General features: G+C 34.2%; 1 protein-coding gene across 12 annotated transcripts in view; it reads left to right on the top strand.

Annotated features, from left to right (window-relative positions):
• polybromo (protein) overlaps positions 1-27,269 on the top strand; it is a 618,289-nt gene that overhangs the window by 283,363 nt on the left and 307,657 nt on the right. For all 12 annotated transcript variants that reach the window (XR_010858640.2, XM_067138036.2, XM_067138039.2 and 9 more), the window contains one exon: positions 26,835-26,974. Coding sequence is in view for 11 of the 12 variants with exons in the window: in XM_067138036.2 (XP_066994137.2) it covers positions 26,835-26,974 (140 nt within the window). In the remaining variant the exon portion in view is untranslated. The remainder of the gene's footprint in view (positions 1-26,834; positions 26,975-27,269) is intronic.

Here is a 27,269-nt window from a genome sequence, read left to right as displayed (position 1 = left end):
ATGGTTGTTGGAGAAAAGGTGGGTTTTCTGTATATTTGGAAGTCGAATTTGTTCAATGCTCGTGTGATTTTGATATCTAAGAAGTTCAGAGAGTTATTGAACTCATCTTCTTTAGTGAATTTAATATTATTATCTAAGTTGTTGAGGAATGATAGTATGTTATTGCTGTTGTTGATTTGTTTATCAATGATAGCTATGGTATCATCAACATAGCGATGCCAAAGACAGAGTCCGTTGATGTTATTAATAATCTTACTATGTTCGAGATTATCTAAGTATATGTCGGCTAGTATTCCAGATAACGGGTCTCCCATCGCTAGACCTTCTTGTTTGTAAATTTTCTTATTGAAGGTAAAATAGTTGTTGTCTAAAACGAAATTAAGTAATTTTAACCATTCATCAATTTCGATTTTACTCAATGTGCTATGTTTCAACAGATTGTTTTTTATGATGTTAATAGTATTGTTGATAGGGATATTAGTATACATGTTGGTGATGTCAAAAGAACATAAAACGTGGTTTGGTTGTAGACTGAACTTATTTAGGGAATTACAGAGTTCGATCGAGTTCTTTATGGGGTTGGAGTTGTGAAATTTGAAGTGTTTTTTTAGGAATTTGTGTAGGAATTGAGAGGTTTTATAGGTAGGACTATTGATACTATTAATTATAGGTCGAATGGGGACATCTTTTTTATGAATTTTGGGCAGTGATCTGACTGTAGGTAATTTTGGGTTCATTACAGTTAATTTCTGATAATCTTGATCATTTAAAATGAAGTTAGAATTTTTCAGAAGGTTCTTTAAGTTACGCTGTATTTTGTTTGTAGGATCTTTGTTAATTAAGGTATAGGTATTGTCTGAAAAAAAGGTTTCAGTTTTATTGATGTAATCTTGTTTGTTCATTATTACTATGGTGTTGCCCTTATCTGCTTTTGTAATTACTACGTTGTTGCTATGGATTTTGGATTTCAGGTTTAGAATTTGTTTCGAGACATTGTGGTTATTATTAGATGTTATCTCATTAATCAAAGTTGGGAGTTTCTTTTTTACTTCATATCGTACGTCATTCTGTTTATCAATTGGGATTTGTTTATCGATATTAGTTTCGGTTTCAGCGATGGTAGTGATGATGTCTTCTGCCTTTTTGTGATTAGGCCAATTATGTTTGATGCCTTTATCTAATAGATTTAATTCTTGGTTAGAGAAGGTTGCATTAGATAGGTTGATTGTAGTGGGAATGTTAGTCAAATGGGAAGGGGACACTTTGTTGTTTGTATTTTGGTCAGGAGTTTTACATTTGTTTTCTTGAAGACTAAGTAATTTATGGTTTAGGGTTTTCTGTTTCTTGTCTAATACGTAAGATAGTTTGAGGTCAGTGTACCTTAAAAATGAGCTCCATTCAAGTGGGGGTAATTTCTGAGAGATGGTCAAATGAGTCCTATATAATTGTAAATTTAGTAAAGATTTCTTCTTGTATAATAGTTTAATTTCATTTTTCAACCATATGTTGTTTACTTTCTTTTGAGTGGCATTAGATTTTGAATAGGGATGACTTTTTCTTTGTAAAGATTTGAGAAATTTAGGTACCAACTCTAATTTCAAGCAATCTTTAAGAAACTTGATATCTCTAGAAATCTTGCCTATTTTAATTTTTAGGTTTAAGTACTTGTTAGGTTTTACTATTGCCTGGTTGGCATTGACATTACATGTAATAAATATCATTTTTGGTCCGTATTGATGATGTAGATTGAAATAATAACATTAAGTTATTTATTAGACCACCTAATCAATACAAAATCGTCTTGGATGATTTACATAAATTTGTTAGCTAATAGTGGGACATGTTTCGCCTTCTCTGAAGGCATCATCAGCCATAGTCTTAACCTTAAATTAAAAATAAGCGTCTAAATAACATGTAGTGATGAAATGAATTTTAAAATCTTGAAGAGATTTGAAGTAAAATAACATTAAAAATAACAATGATGGTTTGAAAATACAATGTGATGAGATACAATAGTGGAAGTATTAACAAAATTAACCTTAGAAGGCTGCTAAAATAAGTACAATGGAATAAAACAACAGATTGTTATACAACAAGTAGTAAGATTGCATAAAAGTAAAGTTGATAGTAATGGCGGTTATAATTAGACGATGGCGAAAAATCTTATGTAATCAAAGTAAAGAGGAGAGAGTAAAAGTCAAAGTTAGTCGAGAGATCCGAAGTTCATTATGATCTTGAAGATAAAGGATGAAAGTCAGATGCATATGGTGAAGTTGTAGAACACGTTGAGGATATGAAGTTGGTGAATAGAAGTTGAAGAACAGTTTCAAATAGGATCACTATGGACCATCTCAAAATTTGAAGTGATGTTCAAATGTTGTAAATTGTGAGTTTGTAGATATTCTAGTTGAAAAAGCATATACAAGTGGAATCTGTAAATGGAAGCAAGAAACGTAGAGTTAATTGTGTGAAAAGATATTTGAAAAATCTTGAAGTAGAATCGTATCCACTTACCACTTGACGGTGACAAAGATAGCTTGTAATATTATGAGTAAGAAGTATTTGCAACAGTAGACTTCTTGCTACGTGTGTTATAACTGAAGTTTTGTGTTGGAGGGGGATCTGTTTGCGTTGACGTAACTATTAGAGGGGGGCTGCTATTGGTGGGAGGGAAGGAAGAGAGTGTATTACTGCGCGTGTTGTAACGGTGTAAGGCTATTGGAGGGAGCGATGTTCCGGTGGGTGTGGCTATGGGTTTATTGGTTGTATTTGAATTAGAGGTACTAGCGGTGGGGGGAAGGGAGGGGGGTATATTAGCTGTAGGGGAGGTGGGAACTCTAATTGATGTGAGGTTGAAGATTTTTAAGAATTTGTTGGTGAGGGAAGTTGATTCTCGTAATAAAATAAGAATCTGTTCATACAAGGGGCTTTTTTTATCAATAGTGTCATTTAGATTTTTATCTTTATTAAAATGTTGGTCGAGGAAAATAAATAAGTTTTCATATTCTGTCATGAGTTTGCTTTTATCAACTCTTTTTAGGATATGGAGGTCTTGTTCTATTGTGGTGAATTTATGCCCGGTGTCCCTCATATGGTTGGCCATTGCGGAGAATTTGTTGTGTTTTTGGGCATTGTAATGCTCGGCGTATCTGGTAGAGAAGCTGCGGCCAGTTTGGCCAACATAAGAAAAATTACATGTAGAGCATTTCAATCTGTATATTCCTGATCCAGAGTAACTATTGTCTGTGATGTTGATAGAGTTGTGATTGAAGAATAAATTGCGATTAGTGTTTTTTGTTGTGTAGGCTATTTTTATTTCGTGCTTCATTAATGAATTGGTTATCGGGTAAATGCTATGGTTAGTGAACGTGAATTTAGCGTATTTTGGTTTGACGGGTTTTAATGGAGTTAAATTGGTAGCTAGTTTTAGTTTGGTTTTATTGATGATTTTATCAATCATATTCGTGTTAAATCCATTGAATTTAGCTATTTCCTTGATGAATAGTAATTCTTTCTTTAAATTAGTAGAGGACATAGGGATCTTTAATGCTCTATATATTAAACTGTGATAAGTGGCTTTTTTATGTGAGTTGGGATGTAAAGAATCATTTTTTATGGTTGTTGGAGAAAAGGTGGGTTTTCTGTATATTTGGAAGTCGAATTTGTTCAATGCTCGTGTGATTTTGATATCTAAGAAGTTCAGAGAGTTATTGAACTCATCTTCTTTAGTGAATTTAATATTATTATCTAAGTTGTTGAGGAATGATAGTATGTTATTGCTGTTGTTGATTTGTTTATCAATGATAGCTATGGTATCATCAACATAGCGATGCCAAAGACAGAGTCCGTTGATGTTATTAATAATCTTACTATGTTCGAGATTATCTAAGTATATATCGCTGAAACCGAAACTAATATCGATAAACAAATCCCAATTGATAAACAGAATGACGTACGATATGAAGTAAAAAAGAAACTCCCAACTTTGATTAATGAGATAACATCTAATAATAACCACAATGTCTCGAAACAAATTCTAAACCTGAAATCCAAAATCCATAGCAACAACGTAGTAATTACAAAAGCAGATAAGGGCAACACCATAGTAATAATGAACAAACAAGATTACATCAATAAAACTAAAACCTTTTTTTCAGACAATACCTATACCTTAATTAACAAAGATCCTACAAACAAAATACAGCGTAACTTAAAGAACCTTCTGAAAAATTCTAACTTCATTTTAAATGATCAAGATTATCAGAAATTAACTGTAATGAACCCAAAATTACCTACAGTCAGATCACTGCCCAAAATTCATAAAAAAGATGTCCCCATTCGACCTATAATTAATAGTATCAATAGTCCTACCTATAAAACCTCTCAATTCCTACACAAATTCCTAAAAAAACACTTCAAATTTCACAACTCCAACCCCATAAAGAACTCGATCGAACTCTGTAATTCCCTAAATAAGTTCAGTCTACAACCAAACCACGTTTTATGTTCTTTTGACATCACCAACATGTATACTAATATCCCTATCAACAATACTATTAACATCATAAAAAACAATCTGTTGAAACATAGCACATTGAGTAAAATCGAAATTGATGAATGGTTAAAATTACTTAATTTCGTTTTAGACAACAACTATTTTACCTTCAATAAGAAAATTTACAAACAAGAAGGTCTAGCGATGGGAGACCCGTTATCTGGAATACTAGCCGACATATACTTAGATAATCTCGAACATAGTAAGATTATTAATAACATCAACGGACTCTGTCTTTGGCATCGCTATGTTGATGATACCATAGCTATCATTGATAAACAAATCAACAACAGCAATAACATACTATCATTCCTCAACAACTTAGATAATAATATTAAATTCACTAAAGAAGATGAGTTCAATAACTCTCTGAACTTCTTAGATATCAAAATCACACGAGCATTGAACAAATTCGACTTCCAAATATACAGAAAACCCACCTTTTCTCCAACAACCATAAAAAATGATTCTTTACATCCCAACTCACATAAAAAAGCCACTTATCACAGTTTAATATATAGAGCATTAAAGATCCCTATGTCCTCTACTAATTTAAAGAAAGAATTACTATTCATCAAGGAAATAGCTAAATTCAATGGATTTAACACGAATATGATTGATAAAATCATCAATAAAACCAAACTAAAACTAGCTACCAATTTAACTCCATTAAAACCCGTCAAACCAAAATACGCTAAATTCACGTTCACTAACCATAGCATTTACCCGATAACCAATTCATTAATGAAGCACGAAATAAAAATAGCCTACACAACAAAAAACACTAATCGCAATTTATTCTTCAATCACAACTCTATCAACATCACAGACAATAGTTACTCTGGATCAGGAATATACAGATTGAAATGCTCTACATGTAATTTTTCTTATGTTGGCCAAACTGGCCGCAGCTTCTCTACCAGATACGCCGAGCATTACAATGCCCAAAAACACAACAAATTCTCCGCAATGGCCAACCATATGAGGGACACCGGGCATAAATTCACCACAATAGAACAAGACCTCCATATCCTAAAAAGAGTTGATAAAAGCAAACTCATGACAGAATATGAAAACTTATTTATTTTCCTCGACCAACATTTTAATAAAGATAAAAATCTAAATGACACTATTGATAAAAAAAGCCCCTTGTATGAACAGATTCTTATTTTATTACGAGAATCAACTTCCCTCACCAACAAATTCTTAAAAATCTTCAACCTCACATCAATTAGAGTTCCCACCTCCCCTACAGCTAATATACCCCCCTCCCTTCCCCCCACCGCTAGTACCTCTAATTCAAATACAACCAATAAACCCATAGCCACACCCACCGGAACATCGCTCCCTCCAATAGCCTTACACCGTTACAACACGCGCAGTAATACACTCTCTTCCTTCCCTCCCACCAATAGCAGCCCCCCTCTAATAGTTACGTCAACGCAAACAGATCCCCCTCCAACACAAAACTTCAGTTATAACACACGTAGCAAGAAGTCTACTGTTGCAAATACTTCTTACTCATAATATTACAAGCTATCTTTGTCACCGTCAAGTGGTAAGTGGATACGATTCTACTTCAAGATTTTTCAAATATCTTTTCACACAATTAACTCTACGTTTCTTGCTTCCATTTACAGATTCCACTTGTATATGCTTTTTCAACTAGAATATCTACAAACTCACAATTTACAACATTTGAACATCACTTCAAATTTTGAGATGGTCCATAGTGATCCTATTTGAAACTGTTCTTCAACTTCTATTCACCAACTTCATATCCTCAACGTGTTCTACAACTTCACCATATGCATCTGACTTTCATCCTTTATCTTCAAGATCATAATGAACTTCGGATCTCTCGACTAACTTTGACTTTTACTCTCTCCTCTTTACTTTGATTACATAAGATTTTTCGCCATCGTCTAATTATAACCGCCATTACTATCAACTTTACTTTTATGCAATCTTACTACTTGTTGTATAACAATCTGTTGTTTTATTCCATTGTACTTATTTTAGCAGCCTTCTAAGGTTAATTTTGTTAATACTTCCACTATTGTATCTCATCACATTGTATTTTCAAACCATCATTGTTATTTTTAATGTTATTTTACTTCAAATCTCTTCAAGATTTTAAAATTCATTTCATCACTACATGTTATTTAGACGCTTATTTTTAATTTAAGGTTAAGACTATGGCTGATGATGCCTTCAGAGAAGGCGAAACATGTCCCACTATTAGCTAACAAATTTATGTAAATCATCCAAGACGATTTTGTATTGATTAGGTGGTCTAATAAATAACTTAATGTTATTATTTCAATCTACATCATCAATACGGACCAAAAATGATATTTATTACATGTAATGTCAATGCCAACCAGGCAATAGTAAAACCTAACAAGTACTTAAACCTAAAAATTAAAATAGGCAAGATTTCTAGAGATATCAAGTTTCTTAAAGATTGCTTGAAATTAGAGTTGGTACCTAAATTTCTCAAATCTTTACAAAGAAAAAGTCATCCCTATTCAAAATCTAATGCCACTCAAAAGAAAGTAAACAACATATGGTTGAAAAATGAAATTAAACTATTATACAAGAAGAAATCTTTACTAAATTTACAATTATATAGGACTCATTTGACCATCTCTCAGAAATTACCCCCACTTGAATGGAGCTCATTTTTAAGGTACACTGACCTCAAACTATCTTACGTATTAGACAAGAAACAGAAAACCCTAAACCATAAATTACTTAGTCTTCAAGAAAACAAATGTAAAACTCCTGACCAAAATACAAACAACAAAGTGTCCCCTTCCCATTTGACTAACATTCCCACTACAATCAACCTATCTAATGCAACCTTCTCTAACCAAGAATTAAATCTATTAGATAAAGGCATCAAACATAATTGGCCTAATCACAAAAAGGCAGAAGACATCATCACTACCATCGCTGAAACCGAAACTAATATCGATAAACAAATCCCAATTGATAAACAGAATGACGTACGATATGAAGTAAAAAAGAAACTCCCAACTTTGATTAATGAGATAACATCTAATAATAACCACAATGTCTCGAAACAAATTCTAAACCTGAAATCCAAAATCCATAGCAACAACGTAGTAATTACAAAAGCAGATAAGGGCAACACCATAGTAATAATGAACAAACAAGATTACATCAATAAAACTGAAACCTTTTTTTCAGACAATACCTATACCTTAATTAACAAAGATCCTACAAACAAAATACAGCGTAACTTAAAGAACCTTCTGAAAAATTCTAACTTCATTTTAAATGATCAAGATTATCAGAAATTAACTGTAATGAACCCAAAATTACCTACAGTCAGATCACTGCCCAAAATTCATAAAAAAGATGTCCCCATTCGACCTATAATTAATAGTATCAATAGTCCTACCTATAAAACCTCTCAATTCCTACACAAATTCCTAAAAAAACACTTCAAATTTCACAACTCCAACCCCATAAAGAACTCGATCGAACTCTGTAATTCCCTAAATAAGTTCAGTCTACAACCAAACCACGTTTTATGTTCTTTTGACATCACCAACATGTATACTAATATCCCTATCAACAATACTATTAACATCATAAAAAACAATCTGTTGAAACATAGCACATTGAGTAAAATCGAAATTGATGAATGGTTAAAATTACTTAATTTCGTTTTAGACAACAACTATTTTACCTTCAATAAGAAAATTTACAAACAAGAAGGTCTAGCGATGGGAGACCCGTTATCTGGAATACTAGCCGACATATACTTAGATAATCTCGAACATAGTAAGATTATTAATAACATCAACGGACTCTGTCTTTGGCATCGCTATGTTGATGATACCATAGCTATCATTGATAAACAAATCAACAACAGCAATAACATACTATCATTCCTCAACAACTTAGATAATAATATTAAATTCACTAAAGAAGATGAGTTCAATAACTCTCTGAACTTCTTAGATATCAAAATCACACGAGCATTGAACAAATTCGACTTCCAAATATACAGAAAACCCACCTTTTCTCCAACAACCATAAAAAATGATTCTTTACATCCCAACTCACATAAAAAAGCCACTTATCACAGTTTAATATATAGAGCATTAAAGATCCCTATGTCCTCTACTAATTTAAAGAAAGAATTACTATTCATCAAGGAAATAGCTAAATTCAATGGATTTAACACGAATATGATTGATAAAATCATCAATAAAACCAAACTAAAACTAGCTACCAATTTAACTCCATTAAAACCCGTCAAACCAAAATACGCTAAATTCACGTTCACTAACCATAGCATTTACCCGATAACCAATTCATTAATGAAGCACGAAATAAAAATAGCCTACACAACAAAAAACACTAATCGCAATTTATTCTTCAATCACAACTCTATCAACATCACAGACAATAGTTACTCTGGATCAGGAATATACAGATTGAAATGCTCTACATGTAATTTTTCTTATGTTGGCCAAACTGGCCGCAGCTTCTCTACCAGATACGCCGAGCATTACAATGCCCAAAAACACAACAAATTCTCCGCAATGGCCAACCATATGAGGGACACCGGGCATAAATTCACCACAATAGAACAAGACCTCCATATCCTAAAAAGAGTTGATAAAAGCAAACTCATGACAGAATATGAAAACTTATTTATTTTCCTCGACCAACATTTTAATAAAGATAAAAATCTAAATGACACTATTGATAAAAAAAGCCCCTTGTATGAACAGATTCTTATTTTATTACGAGAATCAACTTCCCTCACCAACAAATTCTTAAAAATCTTCAACCTCACATCAATTAGAGTTCCCACCTCCCCTACAGCTAATATACCCCCCTCCCTTCCCCCCACCGCTAGTACCTCTAATTCAAATACAACCAATAAACCCATAGCCACACCCACCGGAACATCGCTCCCTCCAATAGCCTTACACCGTTACAACACGCGCAGTAATACACTCTCTTCCTTCCCTCCCACCAATAGCAGCCCCCCTCTAATAGTTACGTCAACGCAAACAGATCCCCCTCCAACACAAAACTTCAGTTATAACACACGTAGCAAGAAGTCTACTGTTGCAAATACTTCTTACTCATAATATTACAAGCTATCTTTGTCACCGTCAAGTGGTAAGTGGATACGATTCTACTTCAAGATTTTTCAAATATCTTTTCACACAATTAACTCTACGTTTCTTGCTTCCATTTACAGATTCCACTTGTATATGCTTTTTCAACTAGAATATCTACAAACTCACAATTTACAACATTTGAACATCACTTCAAATTTTGAGATGGTCCATAGTGATCCTATTTGAAACTGTTCTTCAACTTCTATTCACCAACTTCATATCCTCAACGTGTTCTACAACTTCACCATATGCATCTGACTTTCATCCTTTATCTTCAAGATCATAATGAACTTCGGATCTCTCGACTAACTTTGACTTTTACTCTCTCCTCTTTACTTTGATTACATAAGATTTTTCGCCATCGTCTAATTATAACCGCCATTACTATCAACTTTACTTTTATGCAATCTTACTACTTGTTGTATAACAATCTGTTGTTTTATTCCATTGTACTTATTTTAGCAGCCTTCTAAGGTTAATTTTGTTAATACTTCCACTATTGTATCTCATCACATTGTATTTTCAAACCATCATTGTTATTTTTAATGTTATTTTACTTCAAATCTCTTCAAGATTTTAAAATTCATTTCATCACTACATGTTATTTAGACGCTTATTTTTAATTTAAGGTTAAGACTATGGCTGATGATGCCTTCAGAGAAGGCGAAACATGTCCCACTATTAGCTAACAAATTTATGTAAATCATCCAAGACGATTTTGTATTGATTAGGTGGTCTAATAAATAACTTAATGTTATTATTTCAATCTACATCATCAATACGGACCAAAAATGATATTTATTACATGTAATGTCAATGCCAACCAGGCAATAGTAAAACCTAACAAGTACTTAAACCTAAAAATTAAAATAGGCAAGATTTCTAGAGATATCAAGTTTCTTAAAGATTGCTTGAAATTAGAGTTGGTACCTAAATTTCTCAAATCTTTACAAAGAAAAAGTCATCCCTATTCAAAATCTAATGCCACTCAAAAGAAAGTAAACAACATATGGTTGAAAAATGAAATTAAACTATTATACAAGAAGAAATCTTTACTAAATTTACAATTATATAGGACTCATTTGACCATCTCTCAGAAATTACCCCCACTTGAATGGAGCTCATTTTTAAGGTACACTGACCTCAAACTATCTTACGTATTAGACAAGAAACAGAAAACCCTAAACCATAAATTACTTAGTCTTCAAGAAAACAAATGTAAAACTCCTGACCAAAATACAAACAACAAAGTGTCCCCTTCCCATTTGACTAACATTCCCACTACAATCAACCTATCTAATGCAACCTTCTCTAACCAAGAATTAAATCTATTAGATAAAGGCATCAAACATAATTGGCCTAATCACAAAAAGGCAGAAGACATCATCACTACCATCGCTGAAACCGAAACTAATATCGATAAACAAATCCCAATTGATAAACAGAATGACGTACGATATGAAGTAAAAAAGAAACTCCCAACTTTGATTAATGAGATAACATCTAATAATAACCACAATGTCTCGAAACAAATTCTAAACCTGAAATCCAAAATCCATAGCAACAACGTAGTAATTACAAAAGCAGATAAGGGCAACACCATAGTAATAATGAACAAACAAGATTACATCAATAAAACTGAAACCTTTTTTTCAGACAATACCTATACCTTAATTAACAAAGATCCTACAAACAAAATACAGCGTAACTTAAAGAACCTTCTGAAAAATTCTAACTTCATTTTAAATGATCAAGATTATCAGAAATTAACTGTAATGAACCCAAAATTACCTACAGTCAGATCACTGCCCAAAATTCATAAAAAAGATGTCCCCATTCGACCTATAATTAATAGTATCAATAGTCCTACCTATAAAACCTCTCAATTCCTACACAAATTCCTAAAAAAACACTTCAAATTTCACAACTCCAACCCCATAAAGAACTCGATCGAACTCTGTAATTCCCTAAATAAGTTCAGTCTACAACCAAACCACGTTTTATGTTCTTTTGACATCACCAACATGTATACTAATATCCCTATCAACAATACTATTAACATCATAAAAAACAATCTGTTGAAACATAGCACATTGAGTAAAATCGAAATTGATGAATGGTTAAAATTACTTAATTTCGTTTTAGACAACAACTATTTTACCTTCAATAAGAAAATTTACAAACAAGAAGGTCTAGCGATGGGAGACCCGTTATCTGGAATACTAGCCGACATATACTTAGATAATCTCGAACATAGTAAGATTATTAATAACATCAACGGACTCTGTCTTTGGCATCGCTATGTTGATGATACCATAGCTATCATTGATAAACAAATCAACAACAGCAATAACATACTATCATTCCTCAACAACTTAGATAATAATATTAAATTCACTAAAGAAGATGAGTTCAATAACTCTCTGAACTTCTTAGATATCAAAATCACACGAGCATTGAACAAATTCGACTTCCAAATATACAGAAAACCCACCTTTTCTCCAACAACCATAAAAAATGATTCTTTACATCCCAACTCACATAAAAAAGCCACTTATCACAGTTTAATATATAGAGCATTAAAGATCCCTATGTCCTCTACTAATTTAAAGAAAGAATTACTATTCATCAAGGAAATAGCTAAATTCAATGGATTTAACACGAATATGATTGATAAAATCATCAATAAAACCAAACTAAAACTAGCTACCAATTTAACTCCATTAAAACCCGTCAAACCAAAATACGCTAAATTCACGTTCACTAACCATAGCATTTACCCGATAACCAATTCATTAATGAAGCACGAAATAAAAATAGCCTACACAACAAAAAACACTAATCGCAATTTATTCTTCAATCACAACTCTATCAACATCACAGACAATAGTTACTCTGGATCAGGAATATACAGATTGAAATGCTCTACATGTAATTTTTCTTATGTTGGCCAAACTGGCCGCAGCTTCTCTACCAGATACGCCGAGCATTACAATGCCCAAAAACACAACAAATTCTCCGCAATGGCCAACCATATGAGGGACACCGGGCATAAATTCACCACAATAGAACAAGACCTCCATATCCTAAAAAGAGTTGATAAAAGCAAACTCATGACAGAATATGAAAACTTATTTATTTTCCTCGACCAACATTTTAATAAAGATAAAAATCTAAATGACACTATTGATAAAAAAAGCCCCTTGTATGAACAGATTCTTATTTTATTACGAGAATCAACTTCCCTCACCAACAAATTCTTAAAAATCTTCAACCTCACATCAATTAGAGTTCCCACCTCCCCTACAGCTAATATACCCCCCTCCCTTCCCCCCACCGCTAGTACCTCTAATTCAAATACAACCAATAAACCCATAGCCACACCCACCGGAACATCGCTCCCTCCAATAGCCTTACACCGTTACAACACGCGCAGTAATACACTCTCTTCCTTCCCTCCCACCAATAGCAGCCCCCCTCTAATAGTTACGTCAACGCAAACAGATCCCCCTCCAACACAAAACTTCAGTTATAACACACGTAGCAAGAAGTCTACTGTTGCAAATACTTCTTACTCATAATATTACAAGCTATCTTTGTCACCGTCAAGTGGTAAGTGGATACGATTCTACTTCAAGATTTTTCAAATATCTTTTCACACAATTAACTCTACGTTTCTTGCTTCCATTTACAGATTCCACTTGTATATGCTTTTTCAACTAGAATATCTACAAACTCACAATTTACAACATTTGAACATCACTTCAAATTTTGAGATGGTCCATAGTGATCCTATTTGAAACTGTTCTTCAACTTCTATTCACCAACTTCATATCCTCAACGTGTTCTACAACTTCACCATATGCATCTGACTTTCATCCTTTATCTTCAAGATCATAATGAACTTCGGATCTCTCGACTAACTTTGACTTTTACTCTCTCCTCTTTACTTTGATTACATAAGATTTTTCGCCATCGTCTAATTATAACCGCCATTACTATCAACTTTACTTTTATGCAATCTTACTACTTGTTGTATAACAATCTGTTGTTTTATTCCATTGTACTTATTTTAGCAGCCTTCTAAGGTTAATTTTGTTAATACTTCCACTATTGTATCTCATCACATTGTATTTTCAAACCATCATTGTTATTTTTAATGTTATTTTACTTCAAATCTCTTCAAGATTTTAAAATTCATTTCATCACTACATGTTATTTAGACGCTTATTTTTAATTTAAGGTTAAGACTATGGCTGATGATGCCTTCAGAGAAGGCGAAACATGTCCCACTATTAGCTAACAAATTTATGTAAATCATCCAAGACGATTTTGTATTGATTAGGTGGTCTAATAAATAACTTAATGTTATTATTTCAATCTACATCATCAATACGGACCAAAAATGATATTTATTACATGTAATGTCAATGCCAACCAGGCAATAGTAAAACCTAACAAGTACTTAAACCTAAAAATTAAAATAGGCAAGATTTCTAGAGATATCAAGTTTCTTAAAGATTGCTTGAAATTAGAGTTGGTACCTAAATTTCTCAAATCTTTACAAAGAAAAAGTCATCCCTATTCAAAATCTAATGCCACTCAAAAGAAAGTAAACAACATATGGTTGAAAAATGAAATTAAACTATTATACAAGAAGAAATCTTTACTAAATTTACAATTATATAGGACTCATTTGACCATCTCTCAGAAATTACCCCCACTTGAATGGAGCTCATTTTTAAGGTACACTGACCTCAAACTATCTTACGTATTAGACAAGAAACAGAAAACCCTAAACCATAAATTACTTAGTCTTCAAGAAAACAAATGTAAAACTCCTGACCAAAATACAAACAACAAAGTGTCCCCTTCCCATTTGACTAACATTCCCACTACAATCAACCTATCTAATGCAACCTTCTCTAACCAAGAATTAAATCTATTAGATAAAGGCATCAAACATAATTGGCCTAATCACAAAAAGGCAGAAGACATCATCACTACCATCGCTGAAACCGAAACTAATATCGATAAACAAATCCCAATTGATAAACAGAATGACGTACGATATGAAGTAAAAAAGAAACTCCCAACTTTGATTAATGAGATAACATCTAATAATAACCACAATGTCTCGAAACAAATTCTAAACCTGAAATCCAAAATCCATAGCAACAACGTAGTAATTACAAAAGCAGATAAGGGCAACACCATAGTAATAATGAACAAACAAGATTACATCAATAAAACTGAAACCTTTTTTCAGACAATACCTATACCTTAATTAACAAAGATCCTACAAACAAAATACAGCGTAACTTAAAGAACCTTCTGAAAAATTCTAACTTCATTTTAAATGATCAAGATTATCAGAAATTAACTGTAATGAACCCAAAATTACCTACAGTCAGATCACTGCCCAAAATTCATAAAAAAGATGTCCCCATTCGACCTATAATTAATAGTATCAATAGTCCTACCTATAAAACCTCTCAATTCCTACACAAATTCCTAAAAAAACACTTCAAATTTCACAACTCCAACCCCATAAAGAACTCGATCGAACTCTGTAATTCCCTAAATAAGTTCAGTCTACAACCAAACCACGTTTTATGTTCTTTTGACATCACCAACATGTATACTAATATCCCTATCAACAATACTATTAACATCATAAAAAACAATCTGTTGAAACATAGCACATTGAGTAAAATCGAAATTGATGAATGGTTAAAATTACTTAATTTCGTTTTAGACAACAACTATTTTACCTTCAATAAGAAAATTTACAAACAAGAAGGTCTAGCGATGGGAGACCCGTTATCTGGAATACTAGCCGACATATACTTAGATAATCTCGAACATAGTAAGATTATTAATAACATCAACGGACTCTGTCTTTGGCATCGCTATGTTGATGATACCATAGCTATCATTGATAAACAAATCAACAACAGCAATAACATACTATCATTCCTCAACAACTTAGATAATAATATTAAATTCACTAAAGAAGATGAGTTCAATAACTCTCTGAACTTCTTAGATATCAAAATCACACGAGCATTGAACAAATTCGACTTCCAAATATACAGAAAACCCACCTTTTCTCCAACAACCATAAAAAATGATTCTTTACATCCCAACTCACATAAAAAAGCCACTTATCACAGTTTAATATATAGAGCATTAAAGATCCCTATGTCCTCTACTAATTTAAAGAAAGAATTACTATTCATCAAGGAAATAGCTAAATTCAATGGATTTAACACGAATATGATTGATAAAATCATCAATAAAACCAAACTAAAACTAGCTACCAATTTAACTCCATTAAAACCCGTCAAACCAAAATACGCTAAATTCACGTTCACTAACCATAGCATTTACCCGATAACCAATTCATTAATGAAGCACGAAATAAAAATAGCCTACACAACAAAAAACACTAATCGCAATTTATTCTTCAATCACAACTCTATCAACATCACAGACAATAGTTACTCTGGATCAGGAATATACAGATTGAAATGCTCTACATGTAATTTTTCTTATGTTGGCCAAACTGGCCGCAGCTTCTCTACCAGATACGCCGAGCATTACAATGCCCAAAAACACAACAAATTCTCCGCAATGGCCAACCATATGAGGGACACCGGGCATAAATTCACCACAATAGAACAAGACCTCCATATCCTAAAAAGAGTTGATAAAAGCAAACTCATGACAGAATATGAAAACTTATTTATTTTCCTCGACCAACATTTTAATAAAGATAAAAATCTAAATGACACTATTGATAAAAAAAGCCCCTTGTATGAACAGATTCTTATTTTATTACGAGAATCAACTTCCCTCACCAACAAATTCTTAAAAATCTTCAACCTCACATCAATTAGAGTTCCCACCTCCCCTACAGCTAATATACCCCCCTCCCTTCCCCCCACCGCTAGTACCTCTAATTCAAATACAACCAATAAACCCATAGCCACACCCACCGGAACATCGCTCCCTCCAATAGCCTTACACCGTTACAACACGCGCAGTAATACACTCTCTTCCTTCCCTCCCACCAATAGCAGCCCCCCTCTAATAGTTACGTCAACGCAAACAGATCCCCCTCCAACACAAAACTTCAGTTATAACACACGTAGCAAGAAGTCTACTGTTGCAAATACTTCTTACTCATAATATTACAAGCTATCTTTGTCACCGTCAAGTGGTAAGTGGATACGATTCTACTTCAAGATTTTTCAAATATCTTTTCACACAATTAACTCTACGTTTCTTGCTTCCATTTACAGATTCCACTTGTATATGCTTTTTCAACTAGAATATCTACAAACTCACAATTTACAACATTTGAACATCACTTCAAATTTTGAGATGGTCCATAGTGATCCTATTTGAAACTGTTCTTCAACTTCTATTCACCAACTTCATATCCTCAACGTGTTCTACAACTTCACCATATGCATCTGACTTTCATCCTTTATCTTCAAGATCATAATGAACTTCGGATCTCTCGACTAACTTTGACTTTTACTCTCTCCTCTTTACTTTGATTACATAAGATTTTTCGCCATCGTCTAATTATAACCGCCATTACTATCAACTTTACTTTTATGCAATCTTACTACTTGTTGTATAACAATCTGTTGTTTTATTCCATTGTACTTATTTTAGCAGCCTTCTAAGGTTAATTTTGTTAATACTTCCACTATTGTATCTCATCACATTGTATTTTCAAACCATCATTGTTATTTTTAATGTTATTTTACTTCAAATCTCTTCAAGATTTTAAAATTCATTTCATCACTACATGTTATTTAGACGCTTATTTTTAATTTAAGGTTAAGACTATGGCTGATGATGCCTTCAGAGAAGGCGAAACATGTCCCACTATTAGCTAACAAATTTATGTAAATCATCCAAGACGATTTTGTATTGATTAGGTGGTCTAATAAATAACTTAATGTTATTATTTCAATCTACATCATCAATACGGACCAAAAATGATATTTATTACATGTAATGTAATTGCATTTTTGTCAAACATTTTGTAATTTGCCAAAAGTTCCTGTGTGTTGAGTCTTAAAATAAAAGAATAGGACATATAAGTATTGGTGGATAAAAATAAGGTCCTTTAGGATAAGTTTGAAATATGTTACTCACTTTCCCGCCTTATCCTCCTGAAAGGTAGTACAGTATTTGTTTCATGTCTGCGCCACTCGTGATAATGGCAGATAGTTAATTAGAACAGCTACTAGGGAGGGGCGGAGTGACGTGTAGACTGGAGTAGTGTTGTTATGGTTGGGCGGGGAAAGGAGGAGGGTGAGTGGGATTGATGACATTTTTCTTATATCTTTGTTTTAAATATCTTTTTGGTACTAATAAATATTTATCATATAAAATTTATAGAGAGCCTACACAAACCATCAACATAAATCATACAGAATTCTCTTCTTCCTGGTGCCCATAAGAAGGCTATATTCCGTAGCTTAATTAACCGTGGATTTATTATCCCTCTATCTACAAGCGATCTAAAAATAAGGAATAGACACTATACTATACCATGTAATAACAGCTATAATAGAAACTACATAGATAAAATAATGAACAATAATAAAAACAAATAAAAAACTAATCTGAAAACAGAACCGAAGGATAAGAAGAAGAGTTTTGCAATTTACGATGGTTCTCCCATGGGGTTGTATTTCTTAGTCGACCCGAATCTGCACGACGTGATTGGGTGCCCTCATGTACCCATCATCGGGCCACTGTGCAATCTTAATGGCCCGCATGCCTGGCAATTCTATGATACGTCCAACCAGCCTCATGCAGTCCCACAACACGGCCTCTGTCAAATGCTGTCAGTTGGTGGATAGGCTATCTAACGCATCTTCGAGGCATCGTGGGTTCTTTGTACTGTATGTAGTCCTCTCTGCACGTCTTGCTTAACTGTCTGACTCACAGCAGTTGACTGGTGACAGCTTATCAACAACAGGACGGTGCCATCACGAATGCACTCTGGTGGGCATTGTACACATTACGAATCCTTGTAAATCTAATCAATTACTCACACAGAAATGGTATGCATGTATACCGAAATGGGATAATATTGTACCACTCCTGGGTGCTTAATTTTTTTTGTCAGGCAGTGTATTTCAAACCTATCCATAAACGGCCTTATTTTTATCCACACAGTACTTGTACGTCCTATTCCGTAATTTTTAGACTCAACACACTGGAACTTTTGGTAAATTACAACACTTTTCACAAATTGTCATCTGAAGGAGTTTCCCCTTCAACATTTTACTCATTTTAAAGAACATTTTAAACACCGTAGTCAATTCCTAAACTAGAATTGCTACAGAACATCTTTTTAACGGTATCCAACTGAAGGTCAACCGACTCACCACTCCACTCTCCACTCCCTGTCAGGCGAGTTGCCACGCTAATCTATCACACCTTCAGTTTCCTACTTTATCTAGATGCCAGAATGTGCAGTTGCTTGACAGCAGTGATCTTATTAAGGATTTTTGCTACAACGTGTAATTCAACAGTGATAATGAGGATGTTACGTATACGCCACTGCCAGGAAGGCCTTGAAAATGACTTGGCAAGAAAGAAATAAACAGTAAAAATGTATTAAAATATTTACAAATGTGTACAGATTTTCCAGAAGTTGGCTAATAATCCAGACATTTTAAATGCTGTAAATTTCAAGCCAGTTCAAAAACTGACTCGAGATGCATGTGGAGTAGGTAGGTAGATCAACTGTTCAGAACATTAAAAGGGCTATAGACAATCCTGAAGGGAACAAGCATCAATTTAATATGCTGCAGAAGCACTTTAAAAGAGAGGAGAAAGTAACTGGATTAGATTATTTCAATATGGAAGAAGTACGTAAATCTGTCTTCAGTTTTTAATAATGTTATTGGCTTTATGTCCCACTAACTACTTTTTCAGTTTTCGGGGATGCTGAGGTGCCACATTTAGTCCCGCAGGAGTTCTTTTGCTTGCCAGTAAATATGCCAACATGAGGCTGGTGCATTTGAGCACCTTCAAATACCACCACACTGAGCCAGGATCAAACCTGCCAAGTTGAGGTCAGAAAGCCAGCGCCTTAACCGTCTGTGCCCACTCAGCCTGGCATGTTTTCAGTTTTTATGATCGTGGAGAGTATCCAGCAACCGAGAAGGTCAGGCTCAATTTAGGTGAAAAATTAAATTTCAGGGTTCAGGGAAGTCCTTGTTAAGTTTCTTGAGAAGTGTGGGTTGTAATGCAATGACAGACAAAGTGTTTTGATGGAAAGAAGAGATATAGTGTGTGCACGTGCATTATTCCCCCATCAAAAGAATGCTTTAAAGAATGATGCTCTTGGTAGACCTGTATAATATGTTCTACAATTTGCTTTACATCACACTGACACAGGTAGGTCTTACGGCAAAAATGGGATAGGAAAGGGCTAGGAGTAGAAAGGAAATGTCCATGGCCTTGATTACGGTACAGCCCGAACATTTGTCTGGTGTGAAAATGGGAAACCATGGAAAACCACCTTCAGGGCTGCCGACAGTGGGGTTTGAACCCACTATCTCCCTAATGCAATCTGACAGCTACGTGACCTAAACTGCATAGCCACTTGCAAGGTACCTATATTTTATTTAGATGAAATGTTTGTGAACCAAAATCACAGCAGGAAAATGATTTGCCTGATTGTAATGAAACTTTTAAAATAGCAGGTATACGAACTGCTGCGTGACACCATTGAGAGACTACAGAGGACTGGATGAAATATGACCGACACGCAGAAGCCTTTAAGACATGTTTTCGAGATGTTGCCATTAGACCAATTGTGATGTTTCTGGCAGAAGATAGTTCCGAAGACAGTTCTTCCAATGACTCAGACTCCCGGGATGAGTGAAGGAGGTCTTGCTTCTCTGTTGTACCATAAATACAAATGGATGCGGAATTTAAAAATAATACATGTCAAATAATGTGTACCTCTTTTCATTTGTGTTCAATTCAGTGAATATTTTAAATTTTGCCTTTAGTTGTTGATACTTTATTTTGTCATGCTGTATCCTTAGCCAAATCAAAAATTGACTTACACTATTGTATTTAATTATATTACAGTTTAAAAATTTAATATACACTGACCTAATTTTGATGATAAATTCCAAATTTGCTCTGCCTTAATATCCTCATTGTTATGATAATTTTTTAAAATGATTTTCCTGTACGGAACAGAATAACTTTTTCTTCCAAAAACGGGGTAACTGGGAAGAGGGCTCTCGTAAATTAACCTATGTACTTTTTATGACAAGACACTCTATTGAATAATGTAGCATAATCGTGTTTTAACAAAATCTCCCCATGCAGAAAATGTTTCAAAATATTTTATTAAGTAATCTTGACTACTCTTTTTTTTTAAACAGATTTTAAGTTTTTCTTATGCATTTTAAGTGTAAAGTTTATGTATTATAAATCAGACCTTTAGGTCACCCATGTGTACAAATGCCAGGTAATCTCTTGCCTCAGGACTGCCGACAGTGCGGTTTGAACCTACTGTTGCTGAGTCTGGGAGTAACTTGAACACATTAATGCTCGTAGTTAAATACGTCTGGTCCTACAAGAACAGCACTTTTTTTTAAAATATTTCCTCGCAAATATTTATTTAAGAAGTGACATATAGACATATTACCTCTCAGTAGGAACAGGCTAGAAAACTTTTAAGCACTTTGTTGTAGTGCAGAATGAGAGAAAGAGAAGGAACATCACCTCAACTTGACAACTCCGCACTGACTATATACGTGATCTTGAGACCTGCAATGTTGTGTCCCGAGCTATAGTATGTTCAGAGTAGTGAGTATTAACGCTTCAGCCATTTGAACTATATAACTGGCCTTGCAATTGGAACACTTTAATCTATAAATACCTGAGTAGTTGTGTTTGTTACGGTTATTGGCCAACTTAGAATTGTAGAAAATGGAGGAGTTGTAATTGAAAGTTTTGAAGACTATTTTGAGATTATGTTTCTTAAGTAAATTAGTGATATGATGGATTCTATAATTATTGAAAGTGAATGTTGAGAATTTGTTTTTAGATTTTACCTTCTTTAACCCAACATTGGTCAAACTTAGTAACGTCACGTCATCGGTCGAGGTGTTAGCGCGGCATTCACGCTAATGAAAAAGAAGTTTCCATCTATCTTATGCATATCAATCGGAATTATCTTGCTAGGAAGTTTCTATTTTTATTCTTTTATCACCTTATGGACCACTTTAATTTATTTTTATCACATTTGGCCTCAAAACCCAAAGTAATGTAGGTCATATTGCCTTATACAAATGAACGACGAGTGCCGTAATAAATGATGAAAATTATTATTTTAAATTTAGAGAATCTATTCACAAATGATATCAAACAATGTAATATACAAAACAATGTACACTGTGCCAATGAGAGAACAAAATTATTGCATTATGTACAGTTCATTCATATTCTGAATATTGTCTTTGGTGTCTTGCAGCTTCATTCACTGCTGCTGACATCCCTGGATTCCTTCTCACCATAGCACTGATGACACATGGTTATTGTATGCTCTCCACAAATTGAAGCCTGACAAGAAATGCACCGAACCATGGAGAAGCGATTCTTTCTTTTCGGGCAAAAGCCACATCTCACCCTCTCTTTGTTAGTAGCAGGTTGATGAGTACCCTTTGTTTCTGGATATTGGAAGTATTTCCTTATTCAAATCTTCAGGTCGTTCTGAACTCCTTCCTTTGAAAGTCTTGCCACCATATGATTTCTTGTGAGACCCAATGCCAGAGTTTACAAAAAATTTCTTCGTTCCATTTTACTGTTAGTGTTGCAAAAGAGGATTACTTGAGCATTGATGGCACCAACATCTAAAAGTGTAAAAAATTTCTGAGTGGCCAACGACAACATACTCTGGCAACAGTGTACTGTGATTTCATCTTATCAACAACATCTACACCTCCTTTCGTGAGGTTGTACAATGTCACCATTGTTGGCTTCTCTTTGTCGCCAGCAGATGGATCAGTTTCATCTGAGTCATGAATACTTGAAACCAGAACAACGTTCCGGCTCTTTTTGGGAACATACGAAACAACTGTACAATTTTCTCGGAAGGCAAACAGGCCGTTGCTTCATATTTACAAGTTCCGGTGGCAGTTCCAACTTATTCTTTTTTAGAGTCCCAATTACTGTCAAGTTATATTGGTGTAGAAGTTCATGTGTAAGCGGAATAGAGGAAAACCAATTGTCCATTGCAACATTTCTTCCCGACCCTTTGATTGGTTCAACAAGTCTCTTGACAATGGCACTGGGTCTAGTATCCAGAAGGCCCGGAAGGCTGCCCGGTCACATAAATCTCCATAATTGATGTATAAATCTACCAGAGAAAATATCGTTATGCCATATTTGGCCGGCTTCCTTGGCATGGACTGTCTAAATGCATATCTACCACGAAATGATTCAAGCATTTTGTCAACTGTATCGTATCCAGAAATGTTGTAACTGTTCACACATCTTGCTACGAAACCTTCAAACACATTTCTGATCGGGGCTAGTCTATCAAGTACTTTCCTTGTCAACCTTGTCCGTGCATCATCAAACCGAAGACCTCGCAACAGTAACAGAAATCTTCGGTAACTCATTGTAATTACAAGTAACAACTCTCATTATTGTTCTAGGCATAGGATTTCAAGGATAATTTAATAAAAACCACCTATTCAATACTTTCCACGTTTAATGTGGTTTGAATCTACATGAATTTATGTAGACTTATAAGGTCAGGTAAATGTTTCACCCATTATTTTGGGCATCTTCAGCCTGTAGACAACCTTTAGGTCAAGGTTTGGGACCTTTTTAACCAATATATACAAACATTAATGATCTGTTAAGACTAACATGCCAGGATAATAATTTTAAAAATGTGAACTGAACACAACTGTGGGTAACATAAGTTAATGGTGTTTTAATACATTACCTTTTTTTTTTTTCTTTTTTTTTTTTCCGGTCCTATTCGGTCTAATTTGAAAATATGTCCAAAACCAAAATGGATCTCCTTTCTCTATCATAAGTCTTGGGTAAAGAGGATATTACATACCAGGGTCCATTTGACCCCTATATCATATCATGTTCTTGACGTACCGTAACTGATGTCGGGATGTGTTGTCAGCAACAAAGGAGATTTTTGAACTGATTGTTAATTGTAGGCTGGTCAAGATTGAAAATATAAATTTAAATTAACTGTGTTTTAACTTGGCAGTTCTATTCTATTTAACTTAAAAATATGTTCAAAACTAAAGTGGATCTTCTTCTCCATCATAAGTCTTGAGAAAGGAGGATATCTCCTCCTTTCTCAAGACTTATGATGGAGAAGAAGATCCATTTTGGTTTTGAACATATTTTTAAGTTAAATAAAATAGAACTGCCAAGTTAAAACACAGTTAATTTAAATTTATATTTTCAATCCTGACCAGCCTACAATTAACAATGTTCAAAAATCTCCACGTGTTGTTGACAACACATCCTGACATCAGTTACGGTACATCAAGAACATGGACCCCGATATGTAATATCCTCTTTACCCAAGACTTATGATTGAGAAAGAAGATCCATTTTAGTTTTGGACATATTTTCATATCAGATAGAATAGGACCAAAAAGAAAAAAAAATTAATGTGTAAAAACACCATTAACAATCAATTAAAAAATCTCCACTTGTTGACAACACATCCTGACATCAGTTATGGTACGTCAAGAACATGAACCCCGATATGTAATATCCTCTTTACCCAAGACATGATTGAGAAAGAAGATCCATTTTAGTTTTGGACATATTTTCAGATTAGATAGAATAGGACCAAAAAGAAAAAAAAAAATTAATGTGTAAAAACACCATTAACTTATGTTACCCACAGTTATGTTTAGTTCACATTTTTAAAATTATTATCCTGACATGTTAGTCTTGAGAGATCATTAATGTTTGTATATATTGTATATATTGGTTTGTATAAATTGGTTAAAAAGGTCCCAAACCTTGACCTAAAGGTTGTCTACGGGCTGAAGATGCTCAAAATAATGGGTGAAACATGTACCTGACCTAATAAGTCTACATAAATTCATGTAGATTCAAACCACATTAAACGTGAAAAGTATTGAATAGGTGGTTTTTATTAAATTATCCTTGAAATCCTATGCCTAACTCATTGTAAGTTGAAAATATTCTGGAGCAGTCCCATCCTTATCCCATAAATCCTCCACAATCTGGTGTGACGATTTGTGCATGCCTGCTAAATACAAGAGACTTAGAATTGCCCTTATTTCATCAGGATTTGTGTCTATAACATCACTTTTCCTGCTGCATTACTTCGAATTTTATGAAGGCAATCGTTTGTGTACGCTGTAATTTCGTCAATCACTTTGTCAGGGAAAAATATTTTCCATGCATCAAGAACAGTGCTAGCGGTTTTTACAATTTCTCCTTTGACTCCCGGTGGATGAATAACTGTATTTCTCCGCTTCCTACGTATTTGTTGGCGTGCTGCATGAGCATCCCAAACGGTCAGTTGGTCCTTACCGATGTACTCCACTCGAGGTTCTGTTATTTTCTGCTCATCACCGGCAAATTGTTTACTTCCACTATCATGGTCACTGTTACTTGACTGTTTTGTGTCTCAGTTAACGGAATCGTCTAACTCTTGAGATGAACCTATTTCAGTGTCATTATCAGATTCTTCCAACAGCCACTGGATTACCTGAGCATCTGAATGATCCATAGTTCCCAATGAATACTACATGTAACTTCACGTGCACTGAAATAGCAAACAATGAACTCAAAACATCTAGTGGGAGTCTTTTAATTCAATAATCATGACACAACATTACTTAGAATTCAAACTAACACCATCGGTCGAGGTGTTAGCGCAGCGCTCACGACTTCACAAATAAGCAGTCTAGGTCACTCTAATGACAACTCGACAGCCGTTAACAGCACTATTCGATTGTTGACATATCACCGGTCAGTTAGATAGCAGCACACGTCAGCAGAAAAAAAAAAAAAAAAAGCAGCGGCTAGATAAAATCTTTTGTTAGCGCTGTGCTCCCCCCCCCCCCTCGACCGATCTTGGGTTAACTAAGCTGGACTTCGGGTTATGTTTAACTTCAGAAATTATTGTATTCACAGATTCTTTACCGTAACCATTACTTCTAGCTATTATATGAATGGTATTTAATCCTTTGTTCAGGTTTTCATGTGAAGATGGAACATTTAGGGACCATTGAAACTGTTGAAGGTACTGTAACACATATGGTATATTCCAACATGCACTGCATTAAAAGGTATAGCAAATTAAATATAAGAAACTCTTAAGTACTTGGAACAACAAAATCTTTCCCAAAAACTAACAAAAGTTTGATCAAGGCCCAGAGTTTGAAGACCTTGCCGCTTACTGACTATGTTAGCAGCGCAGCTGAAAAATGTATAAGATTACTTACGCAGATGTCTAGTTGTACGGAATGTTGAGTTACCAGGACTGTACTGTACTGACAATATCTTTAGTGTGGATTTTTCCATTCTCACTCCAGACAAAAAACTATCTTGCCTTGGCAGAGATTTGAACTGCAACAGACTTGATGATAATCTAGCTAGAAATTCAAGTCCTCAAGCATATAACCCTAGAACCAAATAATTAACACAGTTCCTAAATAATAAATCGGCAAATTCTGCATACGTACACAAGGCTGATGATGAAAGATGTTCGTAGTCTCCAGTATGTATTGGCAGTAACAAAAACAAATAGTTATATTCTTAACTTTTTCTGCCTTTATTCTTTATTTATATACATTTAATGTTCAAGTATGGAAATAGAGTACTGATAGAAGTAATGTGGATTATTTTTTCTTAATCCATATTGAAAGGATTCTTTTGAAAGTAAAATGATGTATAATGGTAATGTGGGTTATTTGCTTTTCTTTGGATATTTTCTGATCTTAATATAGATTGATGTATTTTGTGTAAGTGTGCTCTGGCACATGCTAATTGTGCTCTGTTGTAAACTACCGTTGTAGTTGATGTTCAACAACTGTCGCCAATACAATGAGGAGGGTTCTATGATCTATGAGGATGCAAACAAGCTGGAGGAAGTCCTTATGGAGAAAGTGAAGGAGTTGGGACCTATGCCAGAATATGCCAAGAAGACTATCAAAGTGTGAGTTGTTTTATTATTTATTGCTGAATTCCCACTCTCCTCTGCCTTTTTGTATGAGAAACTCATGAATTTGAAACCATTGTTCCTCGAGGAATTCAGTCTTTTCCTTATGCTGTGTGTTTAACATCACATCTAACTTGTATTGGATTTTGGCAAGAATGGAATATGAAAGGAGCCATGGCCTGTACTTCCCTGGCATAAAAATGGGGAACAATGTAAAACCATGTTCATGATCTGTTGACAGTGGGTTTAAATCATCTGTCTTTGAAATGCAATTTTTCAGCCACATGACCTA

This window comes from Anabrus simplex, chromosome 1 (assembly GCF_040414725.1).
Source record: "Anabrus simplex isolate iqAnaSimp1 chromosome 1, ASM4041472v1, whole genome shotgun sequence".
Classification (NCBI taxonomy): Eukaryota; Metazoa; Arthropoda; class Insecta; order Orthoptera; family Tettigoniidae; genus Anabrus; species Anabrus simplex.
This window is presented reverse-complemented; position numbering and strand designations above follow the sequence as displayed.